Source organism: Sugiyamaella lignohabitans, chromosome A (assembly GCF_001640025.1).
Source record: "Sugiyamaella lignohabitans strain CBS 10342 chromosome A, complete sequence".
In the NCBI taxonomy this organism is placed as follows: Eukaryota; Fungi; Ascomycota; class Dipodascomycetes; order Dipodascales; family Trichomonascaceae; genus Sugiyamaella; species Sugiyamaella lignohabitans.
In genome coordinates, this window is record NC_031672.1 from 4,412,741 (window position 1) to 4,425,240 (window position 12,500).

A 12,500-nucleotide genomic window follows, 5' to 3' on the forward strand; every position below is an offset into this window, starting at 1 on the left:
CGTACATTTCAATTGTCGTTTGTCATGCATGACCCGGGTTGGTTTTTTTTTTGTGTGTCTTACTTCGGCAGGGCACAGCAGCAGCCAGCCACCCACTGTAGGCCGGTGCCCTAACCCCGAAAACAACTATGTATAACAGTGATCCTGCGTCAACCTGTGTTTGTGCTGCTCCTTATTCACATCCGGTTTTTTGGTTGCTACTGTTATATATAAGGAGATCGTGTTCAATTGACGTTTTCTCTCTTGAAATATTTTTGACAACAAATCATTCAAATAAACTAATAGTTCACAATGGTTAATTCTTCTGATATTGTTAAGATTGCTCTTGGTAAGTTGGGTGGTGGCGTTTGTTTGCGGGGGTCGGATTTTTCGGTGCGAGGCGCAATTGAGGGGTAGATATGGAGAGTTTTTTTGTTGTTGGATTGTTGGGCGAATTTTTGAGAATTACATTGAAACGAAGTTACAAATGAGTAATGAGTGAAGAGATGTTAGTTGGACGATGAAAGTTCGATGAAGAAGGTTTGATGGAGCAGGGTCTGGTGGGTGTGAGAGCGTGTGGTTGAATGGGTCGATAACCAGCAAATTCAAGTGCCGTACGAGTGAACTCGTAAACGACCAAGTTCCAATATTTTCTATCGAATAACGCCATGAGATAGCCGAAACAGCTTTCTAATTGCTAGTTTGTTAGATAGACTGTTGGACATAGCCACAGTATAAGAGAATCGAGAATAGAAGCCAACCAGCCTCTTTTTCAACTCTGCACTGCTACTTCTCGAAGACCAATTGTTGATAGAACTGCGAATCGTGTCTTCTGTCATGTCTTCTATATCTTTTGAAGAAACTCAATGGCTCGTTTAGCTCTTTGTTTTGTCGATAAATCTTCATCTCTTTCAGTATCACCCATTTCCCTCCCTGTATTGCTTTGCTCTTCAATCTGTTACCCATTACCTCATCAATTAATTTTGAAATCCTTTAGTATTAACGTAGTACCAATTCTAACACTCACAGCTCTTATTGTCCCTCCTGTTGCCGTCTTCATGGAGAGAGGATGTGGTATTGAATTGCTTATCAACGTCATCCTCTGTTGTTTCGCCTGGTTCCCAGGAATGATTCATGCGTTGTATGTGGTATTCAGCACTAGATAGTTTGCTGCTTCTAATCCCGGCATTGTCATGACCTCCACTACCTCTTGTACCAGTTCTCCCCAGGCAACGACTGGATCTTATTTTTCTTTCCCCTTACAATGCCTGTTGTACTTGCTATCACTATGTTGTTCATCTTGTTTACTATATAATTAATAGCTATAAGCTTTTTTATTTTTACTGAGAGTCTGCTGCTGACTGGGTTTTGCCTGGATCATTAGCGATAAAATAAGCATCGTTCGGTGAAACAATCCCCCGTCAAGCTGTATTAGGCCGTGCGGACGTGCGAGTGTCATGATTCGTCCATGTGGACTATCGCAAGACTACCTCCTTGACTCCTCTGTACAGTACTCTATTGACCAAATGTTATTCATGACGAACAACATTGATCTCGATAGCAACAGTTGAGTCCTGCAGACATGGATATGCCAAAAAAAAAAGGGTGAGCTACAACACCTTCTGTTCACGCCTGGTCTCCCACGGCATTACTGATCAAGGCTCTTCAAGGCTTAAATAGGATTGATCGGACGGGAAATCTTGCACTACTTGAGATGTGGTCGTAGCTGACGAGGTTCTTTACAGACTGGATAGGTTCTGCCTCCGGCGGCTGGGGCTCCGCCCCAGACCTCGTAGCTCCTGCTTCGCAGGAGATGGCTAGGATCGTGGGCCCGGGTGAATTAACTCAATTCAGCGGTGGAAGTGATGGCGAAGTGCTTAGAAGCTACTAGATAGTATAATGTGCCAAATATTCAAGGTTTCTCATCAATAAAGTCTTTGGCAGAATTCTCGTCCTAGTCATGTTCGATTGAGCTGATCTGTCGAAGGTGTACCAGGATTTCGAGACTTCACAAAGTTGCCGATTATTACTGGAGAGTGGTAGTCGGTGACACTGAACATAGATCAAATCTAATGCGAATATGAGTGGTTTGTTTTAGGTCAAGTCAAGTGAAAACTTTAAACAAGATTTATTCATTCAGTCGAGTGAGATGTGTTCTTGAACATCTGTACGCATACTGAGCATCAGAGCACTTCCATGTGCCCTAAGCTCAAAAGAGCTGGCAGATGTATCTGATGTTCTTTCACACTTAGGAAGAAAGCGTTAGTCGAATGGACTATGAAAGTCGAGAAGGAATCAGATCACGAGTGGTTGGCACCTTGGTTTCAGGTAGAACTTCAACAGCTTTAAAAAATAAGTCTTTCACAAAGCAAAAAGTCGCTAGCCAGTCTTTTTCGACTCTTGAATGTTATTGATAAGTAGGATGGATAAATACTCAGAATCGAATTTTCGTAAGGCATGGATCACATATTAAATGAGCCAAGAGTACCACCTCTAGCGGAGGGAACACCTAACTTCAAACTGATAATCAAGACTGGATTTCTTATCGAAGTTCTTATCGAGATTCCTAAATGTTGAACATGACATGAACTCAAAAATTGTAAGAAAGACATGTTGGCTTTAAAGCTGAATATTTGGACACACAGTTCGTGCATGCTTTAAGTCGAAACCTTCTCAGTTGTATATCCTAGCTATGAAATGGCAGAACTGACTGTCAATGGAGGGTCTTTTCTTTTCTTCCCTCCTATTAGTCAAGTTAGTATCTCTTAAAATCACCTCTTATGAAAAATATTGCACAAGACAATCCATTTCTAGCTTCGTCTGCGTTCGCGAGAACTATCCGTCAGATTATCGCCAGAGTCAGATTTTGGAGCCGCTTAAAGACTGCTTATTATCATTGCTGGTCCACAAAACATTTGCCAAAAGTCGAACTCGAGACAGGGGGTCCTGCCTCCGGCGGCTGGGGCTCCGCCCCAGACCCCGCTGCTCCTCTCGCTCCGCTCGAGTCGATCCCCCCAGAATTACCTGGGGTTTGTCCGGAGGTGCCCCTGGAGGTAGTCTTCCCCACCTGTGTACTTTGCAGAAACCGAATGATCGAGACTGAAATTCCAATCACAAGAATTCTGGAAATAAACCTGAGTGCCAGTTTGCGACAGTTGCGAACCAGATCAGGCCACCAGATGTTCAACGAGACCAAACTGAACCCAAGAAACAACAGAGACTCTGCTCTCGAACTCACTCCCCTCTCTGACTCGAGCTACTGGCATCGCCGACGCAACGACTCGAGCGAAGCGAGAGGAGCAACCAGGGTCTGGGGCGGAGCCCCAGCCGCCGGAGGCAGGTGAGTCCCCCTGAATCTACGGAATCTAAGGATCGGCGGTGCTTATCTTGAACAAGGTTGCAGCTAACGCAAGATAGATGCGCGGGGGCGGGAATTCAGGGGCGATCGAAATGAGGCACTTTTTGACGATGTTCGCGAACGGTGATTTGTGCACGCCAGTGAACAGATGATTGAGGATGATGGCGGGGACTGCTTTGGTGGATGGGTTACCACGGCGAGCAGTCGTGCGTCAATTTGGGCTTGCATTTAGTTGCATACATGGATATATATTTTGAGGTGTCGGTCAACTGGAGAATGTCTATCATTAGACGCTGCTTCAGCATCGACACAGGGGAAAAGTTAACTATTGATTTAACAGGTTTGGCTAGATTTATACACATTTTGGAGACAGTTATTTAGTCACATTGGTATTTCATTTCTTTTTTTTGGTGATATTCTATTTGACTAGGACGAGACGGGCCTTGACTGGGTTTGAGGCACGCCAGAAACTGGAGGTCAGTCAGATTCAACAGGAGAATGGGATGTGTTCCAAGTAGCCAGGGCAATCTGGGGGGTCGAAATAAGTATGGCACGAGGAGAACGAGAGCCCGGGATAGGCATATTGACACGGCCATGACAACCTTGAAGAAGAAGTCCGAGATGGTCAAGATTCTGTTACTAGGAGCAGGCGAGTCAGGTAAATCCACAGTATTGAAACAGATGCGATTGATTCATGGTACAGGGTTCACGAGTTTTGAACGGATCCAGTATTCGAAAGTGATCTGGTCTGACACGGTGCAGTCAATGAGAACAATGCTGCAACAAGCGGATATTCTAGGGATTCCACTCGACTGTAATGATACATCGTCGAAACTGTATAAAAGCAAACAGGTGCTGCTAGCAACTGATGAGTGGGATATCATGAAGAAAGAGTTCAGTCCTGAAGCAAAGAGGTTTCTTAGTGATTATACTGTAGATATGGGACCGACTGTGACTATTCAAACAGCCATGAACATGAATCACATGAATCACATGGACACAGAAGACGATGATGTTTCAGGCACGAGTAATGGAATTGGTATGATCGCATCAAATAATGACAACGGCCATGATGATGACGAGGACGACGAAGAAGTCAGTGAAACCACTGCTATGCTTCCTGCACCACCTCCACTTCCCAGTCGACTGGAGGTCGCACAAGCTATACACGATCTATGGACACAGGATGTCGGGATTCGAAGGGTGTATCAGAATGCACATATGTTCCAGATGGAAGTGAACGCTAAACATTATTTCGAGCAGGTGTTTGATTTCGCCAATCCGCAGTATAAAGCAACTGATACAGACATTCTCGTTGGCCGGATCAAGACCACGGGAATTTTTCAAATGCAGTTTAAAGTGAAAGGCACTCCATTACGGATGTTTGATGTAGGAGGTCAGCGGAGTGAGAGACGCAAATGGGTTCACTGTTTTGATAATGTCACTGCCGTCTTATTTGTAGCAGCAGTATCTGAATACGACGAAGTGCTATTTGAAGACGATGAGGTCAACCGAATGCAAGAAACACTCGACTTGTTTGAACAAATCTGTGACACCAGATGGTTCCGCGACACACCGATCATATTATTTCTAAACAAAATGGACATTCTGCGCACCAAACTCAAACGGTCTCTCTTCACAGACTACCAACCAGCGTACCCTGGCGACCCACTCAACCCAGACCAAGTGTGTTCATACATGGAACGAATCTTCCTGTCCAAGAACAAATACCCCGGCCGGCCAATCTACGTGCACCGCACCTGTGCCACCGACACCAAATCCATGGCCTTCGTCATGGCCGCCGTCACCGACATGGTCTTCCAAAAGAACCTCACCTGGTCGGGTGTCATCTAATCTCTCTACTAATACACTAATTCGCTTTCCAGGAGGGGGGCTCTGCCTCCGGCGGCTGGGGCTCCGCCCCAGACCCTGGTTGCTCCTGCTTCGCAGGAGTTGGCCAGGACCGAACACGGACCGACTCGAGCGCAGCGAGAGGAGCAACCAGGGTCTGGGGCGGAGCCCCAGCCGCCGGAGGCACACCCCGGTCCCTGAGTATACACCGGAGATAACCGGGCAGGGTGCGGAGAAGGTCGGGCTGTCACATGCAAGAAGCGGGTAGCGGCGGCTGCGGGGGATAACCGAGCGCTCCCGATGGCCGGTGAGACACGCACGTCAATTTAGCCGGCCAGCAGGGTGACGATAGTGAATAATAATTAGAGACAAGCGTGCGTTTCGTTTCAATTATGCCTATTTGACATAAGCCAAATAGCGGATCAAGCAGGTGGCCGGCAGGGGATATACAGGAAACTTACAGGACAGTTACAGGGCCGATTAACAGCCCGATTATGGGTTACAGTCTGGCGAGTGGAGACCGAGTAATGTTATTTTTGATAGACGGGGTTGGCAACGATAATGACCATTTCCGCCAGTCTTTGATATGACCGAATGGAAGGGTGGCTCGGTGGGTTGTTTTTCCCTCGGCATTTTTGTTTTGTCGCCTTAGTATGGTGTAATGCCGCCTTGACGTTGTAACGGCGTTTTGTTTAGTCCCCACAGCCAGCTGCTGTCTACCCCCACCTTTGTCGATAACGGCCGACCTGATACGGCGCACTACCGACCAGCCGATTGTGCCAGCACCAGCGGCATATTTTTCCACTTACCCCATAACGTAAGTTATCTCGCAGATTCTGCAAGTACCGATCTGATATGGAACCGTACCGAAACGGGGATAGGGGGGTCGGTCCGAAAAGAAATAAAAAAAAGGATAAATATCAGCTAATGGTCGTATTTTCGATATTTTACACGTACCTAATAGAATTTTTTTTTTGTTCGATCCGATCGTTAAAGTGGTCTTATTAGTTCGTTTTAGTCTTATTAACCATCAGTCCAGACCGTCTGTCTAAATTATCAGTCTTTTGTGAAGTGAAAGAAAAAGTCTGTTTTGTAAAGTCAGCCAGCCAGCCAGTCACAGATAGAGTGGCATTTTTTGATAGCATTACAAACACATAACCGTCAGTCATTGGACATCATAAGAGGTGGCAGGACTGTATTTGAAGAAATAATCGTGACAAAGAATCGTGATAAGACCCAGCCAGTCAAAGAAGCGAGTACCAAGAAGCAAGTGATTACCGACAAGACGCTCGTCAATAGGAAAAGGTAGAACCATTTAGAAGAACCTGAACCAGTATAGCCGTCTTTTATTTCAGATTGAGCTGGATATCATTTTCTAGGACATAGAACAGAAGAGGATAGAAATTTCATTTGTTTTTTTTTGGCAGCCAGCTACTCATTAACTTAAGGAATCTGCACTTTGTATCTTCAGAGAGACGAAGAGACAGAAACATGTCGATGCCTACATCACCAATTCAACCGGTGTCGGTCAAACAAAAGTTCACTACAGACTTTACAAACTACACAGCTCGAACACATTGTAACATGCCATCGCGAGTGCCGTCCAACATAGACGTCACGACCACTTCTCCTTCACCGGGTCTATCTGTTTCGCTTGGTTCAAGCTATACATTTGACGGACCAGTGTCGCAATTCAACAGCTCAGTAAACCTTCAGAGCCTCAATAAAGGACTGACTGGGCTCGAAAACGATTTTGATTATGACCCGACCTCGATTCTACCCGGTACCACCACCCCTCGGGAAGGCACCGAGTCCAGTTCCGTGTTCCAGTTTGATATTCTCGCAGAAGCAGCCAAGCGCGCTGAAATGAGTCTCCTGATCTGTGACTTTGAGACCCTGTAACGGTGTTGACTAGACTGCCGCTATTTTTTATTTCCTATTTATTAGATGTTTAATGACCTCACACTGCTAATACTAATATTAATATTATTAATACTGATACGATATTTTATACAAAGTTCATGACAGCCACTTAAACGGTAGTCCACCTAATACAAATAAAAAAAATACAGGTATTAAATCTGATGTTAAATCTGATATTATTATCAAGTTCATGACATGCTACACGCTAACGATGGTACTCGTACCAATGCTAATAATGATACTGGTATTATCAACTACATGGAAACAACAACCAGGTTGCCATGCTGTACTAATACTACCACCAACAATGATATATCTATCGAATTCGTGAAAAAAGTACAACCTAGCGGCGTAAACTACAAAAGCAAAAAAAGAAGGGATGCTCCGCAACTGGGAATCGAACCCAGATCTCCCGCGTGACAGGCGGAGATTCTAGCCATTAAACTATTGCGGATGTTATTGGAAAAAAAGTTTCCGCACACTCCAACAGATGGCCCTGCCCCTCCCCCTTCTCCCCCTCCAGACCCTCAATATCGGCTCCAAAACACCGAATCCGGTGCCTTCTGACTACAACCGACCCTAAAACTGCCCCTAAACGCGCACAGGGGACATATACTCCTGCCGGGAGCTGTAGGGGTGAGTCTGCCTCCGGCGGCTGGGGCTCCGCCCCAGACCCTGGTTGCTCCTGCTTCGCAGGAGATATTGGGACCGGAGACGAAAACGACTCGAGCGGAGCGAGAGGAGCAGCGGGGTCTGGGGCGGAGCCCCAGCCGCCGGAGGCAGGGTCACCACCCCCCCCCCCCTGAGAACCCCGTTTAAGCACTCGATCTGCGATGCAGAGTGATATCCCCCAAACAAGCTCATGTCAACACCGGTTCACAAGTCAGCTGCTATCGCATCGCTCGGGTTGGACCTTTTACAGTAGGAAGTATTGATTTCGTCACACCAGAAATGTCTCAAACCGCATCAGATCTCTCGAGCTTTGTTCAGGACGCTCCGCCAGGAGAAGTAAGTACCAATTGCACAGTTACAGTCCGCTTGTTTTACTAACAACACCTTCCAGGTCAACAACGTTGTTGAAGGTCAGTCCAGTCAAGTCATCCAATTGGTCCAGGATACGAAATCCAGAGTCGAAATTCTGACAGCTATTGGCTCAGTTGTCTGAGCTCTTCTTCTTATTCTTCTTCTTTTGGCTCTTGTTTTGGTCTTGGTTATTAACGTCGGACAATTCTAACGGAATGCAGATATCAAAGTGCTCGTGGAAGGGAACCCCCAATTGGTAGCTGGTCTAGACAAGGAGGTTGCCCAGCACAACATCGAGCAGTTTCAGGTCGTCAAGCTCCCCGGAAAAGGCACTGTAAGTACCCAGTCACCTCAAAAAGCCGGAACCCACCCGCAATTGCCAGTTTACACCCCCATCCCCAGTCCAGACTAACAACATCTCTCTTTAGACGGTGATCAGTAAATTCAACCAGCTCTCCAACGACCGCTTCTTCGACGCCAACCACGGTGTCTCGTTCTCCTACGACCACACCACCAACAAACCCACCAACATCGAGCCCTACACCAGTTCCGTGGATGTGTAAGTCCCGCTCCTCCTCCGTGGACCACTGCCTCCGGCGGCTGGGGCTGCGCCCCAGACCCCCTGGCTCCTCTCGCTGCGCTCGAGTCGTTTACGTCACCAATCCCCCATCAAAAACTCCTGCGAAGCAGGAGCAACCAGGGTCTGGGGCGGAGCAACCAGGGTCTGGGGCGGAGCCCCAGCCGCCGGAGGCAGCACCCCCTCCTCCCCCAAAACTAACCCCCTTAGCTCCAGTGTAAGTGCGGCCCTGGAAACGTATGTGGCCGAGCATTTCCCGTCCGAGGCCGGTTCAGGCGTGTTTCCCCAGGAGGACGGGTCCGTGGCTGTAGTGATTGTGGACGGCAAGTACAACCCGTCGAACTTCTGGAACGGTAAATGGAAGTCGTCGTATGTTTTAGACGAGTCGCGAAACAAGTTCCAGGGCACGATTGAACTCGATATTCATTACTACGAAGACGGTAATGTTCGGTTAAAGACTAAAAAAGACGTTGAATTGACCGGTGCATCGCTGTCCGACAGCTCGAGTATCATCAAAAAGATCGCACTCGCCGAAACCCAGTACCAACAGGAAGTCAGCAACACTTTCATCGGACTCAACGACGGCGCATTCAAAGCGCTCCGACGCCAACTGCCCGTGACCCGGTCTAAAATGGTCTGGGGCAAAGCCATCGGCAACTACCGCGTGGGTCAAGACATCAGCGGCGCTGCTCGCGAATAAACTTATTTCTTCTTCTTTCGGATCTGCCTCCGGCGGCTGGGGCTGCGCCCCAGACCCCCCCGGCTCCTCTCGCTTCGCTCGAGTCGGTTGTATCTCGGATCCCGGCGAAAAACTCCTGCGAAGCAGGAGCAACCAGGGTCTGGGGCGGAGCCCCAGCCGCCGGAGGCATGCCCCCCTCAGAAAATAAATATCGGTTCTTTACAGAAACTTAGCTAGCGTGTAGAGCACGGAAAAAGCCAGGAGAGCCAGGCCCACGGTTTTGGCAACGGGGTGGCCAGCGGCCACGGCTCGTGTGAGCCGGCTGGCAGACCCTCGCACCGACGTCAGCATCGAGCTCATAGACTCGGTCTGTGAAGTGGTTAGTAATTCAGCACCCTGAAAAGAAGAGGAAACGGAAGTACTTACTGTGGAGTCGATGAGACTGTAGTCTGAGGCATGGCCATGGATCTCCGAGGTGACGTTGCGCAACGCCGATATCTTCGAGTGGAGCTCGTTGAGTCGCGTGTCGTTCTATTCCTGTTAGTTCCCTGTTTCACCCGTCCGGTCTCACCCGTTTGTCACCACTGCTACCCGCAAAACCTACCTGTTGCTCTCGATCATACGCTTGCGACATGCTGGTTGTAATTCAAGAGCTGCTGTCCTTCCCACCTGATCTGGTTCACGTATATTGCATATGTATAAGAATATCGCACCCCCAAATATTCTACATCTAGCAGGGTCGACCCCGGAGGGGGTGTGCCTCCGGCGGCTGGGGCTCCGCCCCAGACCCTGGTTGCTCCTGCTTCGCAGGAGTTTTTGCCAGGGACCGGACACGGGATCGACTCGAGCGGAGCGAGAGGAGCCGGGGGGTCTGGGGCGCAGCCCCAGCCGCCGGAGGCACACCCCACCCCGTGTGGGGGCGGACAAGTCTATATTGAAATGATACAGGATATAAATGGTTATGTTAGATAGCTGACCGGGGGCTGTGAGGGAGATTGGGAGGGCGGGTTGTATGTTTGGACGCCGTTGACGTAGGGGTTGGTGGTGGGAGGTCGGGCTGGGTCTATGGGGGCCGAGGGTGGGGGCGGAGCAGCGTAGGTTGGGGGCTGAGTGGGGGTTTGGTAGGGGGACGAGGGTCCAGGGGCTGAGGGTGGGGCAGATGGAGGTGCTGAGGGTGCGGAGGATGGGGATTGGCTGGGTCCGGGTCCGTAGTTGGGAGCAGAAGTATACTGGGGTTGTGGGGCGTAGGAAGGAGCTCCTGGCTGGGATGAGTAGGGAGCGGTTGGATGACTGGGGCCTGGGGGTGGTTGGCTCTGAATTGAGTGGCCCGAATTGATCGAGTTCACGGAACCTACAGACAGTCGTGACATTCTAGGATCCGTGTATGGCGATGTTGCAGGGTGACTGGGTTGGTTGTATGAGTATGGTACTTGATTAACCTGGCCAGGAGACTGGGACCCTGCTTGTGGAGCCCCTTGTGGAGATCCTTGTGGAGCAGGTTGTGATGGCACATACTGCTGTGGTTGTGGTTGAGAATGATATTGAGGTTGTGGTAGTTGCGATTGTGGGGGTGGTTGTTGGTGGTACGACTGCGACTGCTGGGGACCCGGTCTTTGATATCCCTGAGGAGGAGGTTGCTGCTGCTGCTGTTGTTGTGGTTGTGGCTGTGGTTGTGGCTGTTGTGGGTAGCCAGGTCGTTGTTGTTGAAGTCGCTGTTGTTGTGGTGGTTGTTGCTGTTGGGAATGCTGGTGATTTCCGTAGTGGTCGGGATGTGCTCGTTGAGGGCCGTATCCACTGTCAACAGGGTATGGCGGCTGAGGAAACGGGATTCGACCTGGTGGTTGCTGGTATGAACCCACTGGATAATTGTTTCGACGAGCTTCTACCGAGCTCTCGACAAGTTGGTCGTAGATTCTCATGGCCTTGGCAAATTTATCATTGAGACTGATGAGATCATCCTTTTTCTGCGAGTACTTATCAATCAGCTTCACCAGCTTTGGTCGAAGTGCTACTGTCGAATGATATGTATTTTGTAACTCCTCGTTCTCCAAAATCATTGATCCCTCACCTCTTTGGTCTATAGAGCTCAAATAAGCTAATAAATTCTCGATATTGCGTGACTGGTTAAACACCTTGGCCTCGTCTTCGGCCTCTTTACGAAGGTCTTCAGGAGTCGGATCAGTCAGTGGTGTCACATAGTTTAATGGGAATAAACCCACTGCTCCTCGCAACGACCCCTTCCACCAGTCTTTGAACGAAGTATCCATAACCAAAATGACATCTCCAGTCCGAAACGACAATTCAGACTCTTCCGAGGCTGTATGGTCGTACAATGCTCGAACTCTAGTGATTTTCTTAGTTTCTTGTTTCTGTTGTTGACCAGCTGAACCTGACGACACACCACCATCGACATTTCCACCGGCACTTTCACTGGCATTTCCACTTGCACCACTGACACTACCAAAATTGCCACTATTAGCGGTACTGGTGCTACTGTCATTAGAATAAAGAGGACTTGGCAGAGCACTTATGTTATTATTCTGCTGTTCTGACAGAGATAAAGCAAGAACCATTTGTAGCTCTTCCTCTTCTCGTTGCTTGTCACTATCAGTCATGACAGGCTTATCAGGTTTCGGGGGTAATGCAATAGCTGGGTTCGACTTCATCAATTTCGAATAAGCATCAGCCATGATTTTAAGTGAAGGATCTGTTTTGAACTCATCACTCAATGATTTCATGACCTCTGCTATTTTCGATTTGACCGTCTTATGAACAGACTTGTCTTTACTGATCTTCAACAACAAATCCGTGAACTTCTTGGTGGCGATTTCTCTCTGCATCTTGGATCCACAATTCTGGGCAAGTGCTGATACCAATGTCAATGAATACAGTTGGACATTGGCCACTGATAATCCCAGACGTTTGGATACCGCGTCAATGGCATTCTTGGATCCATCCTCGGGGTCGTCATTGACTTTATCACACACATCCAAAATAAGCTCCCAGTTCTCAGTAGTCAGATTCGAGTCGGTGGCCTTAGTAACCACCTCGTCCAGTGGGTTGGGTGGAGGAGCTGATCTAAACATGGCAAAAACTGTACCTGTGGCAAT

At 48.5% G+C, this 12,500-nt stretch overlaps 2 protein-coding genes and 1 non-coding gene across 3 annotated transcripts; 1 reads left to right on the forward strand and 2 right to left on the reverse strand.

The window, feature by feature from the left end:
• Positions 1-3,958: 3,958 nt before the first annotated feature.
• Positions 3,959-5,191, forward strand: GPA1 (guanine nucleotide-binding protein subunit alpha; the record flags this gene model as incomplete). The annotated part of the gene is made up of 1 exon (XM_018878306.1): positions 3,959-5,191. The coding sequence occupies one exon, from the start codon at positions 3,959-3,961 to the stop codon at positions 5,189-5,191; it is 1,233 nt and encodes a 410-aa protein (XP_018735623.1).
• Positions 5,192-7,493: 2,302 nt separating this feature from the next.
• On the reverse strand, positions 7,494-7,565 carry AWJ20_1428 (the record flags this gene model as incomplete). The annotated part of the gene is made up of 1 exon: positions 7,494-7,565. It is a non-coding gene; the product is annotated as a tRNA-Asp (tRNA).
• A 2,784-nt stretch (positions 7,566-10,349) lies between these two features.
• Positions 10,350-12,476, reverse strand: HSE1 (ESCRT-0 subunit protein HSE1; the record flags this gene model as incomplete). The annotated part of the gene is made up of 1 exon (XM_018878307.1): positions 10,350-12,476. The coding sequence occupies one exon, from the start codon at positions 12,474-12,476 to the stop codon at positions 10,350-10,352; it is 2,127 nt and encodes a 708-aa protein (XP_018735624.1).
• Between the last annotated feature and the right edge of the window lie 24 nt (positions 12,477-12,500).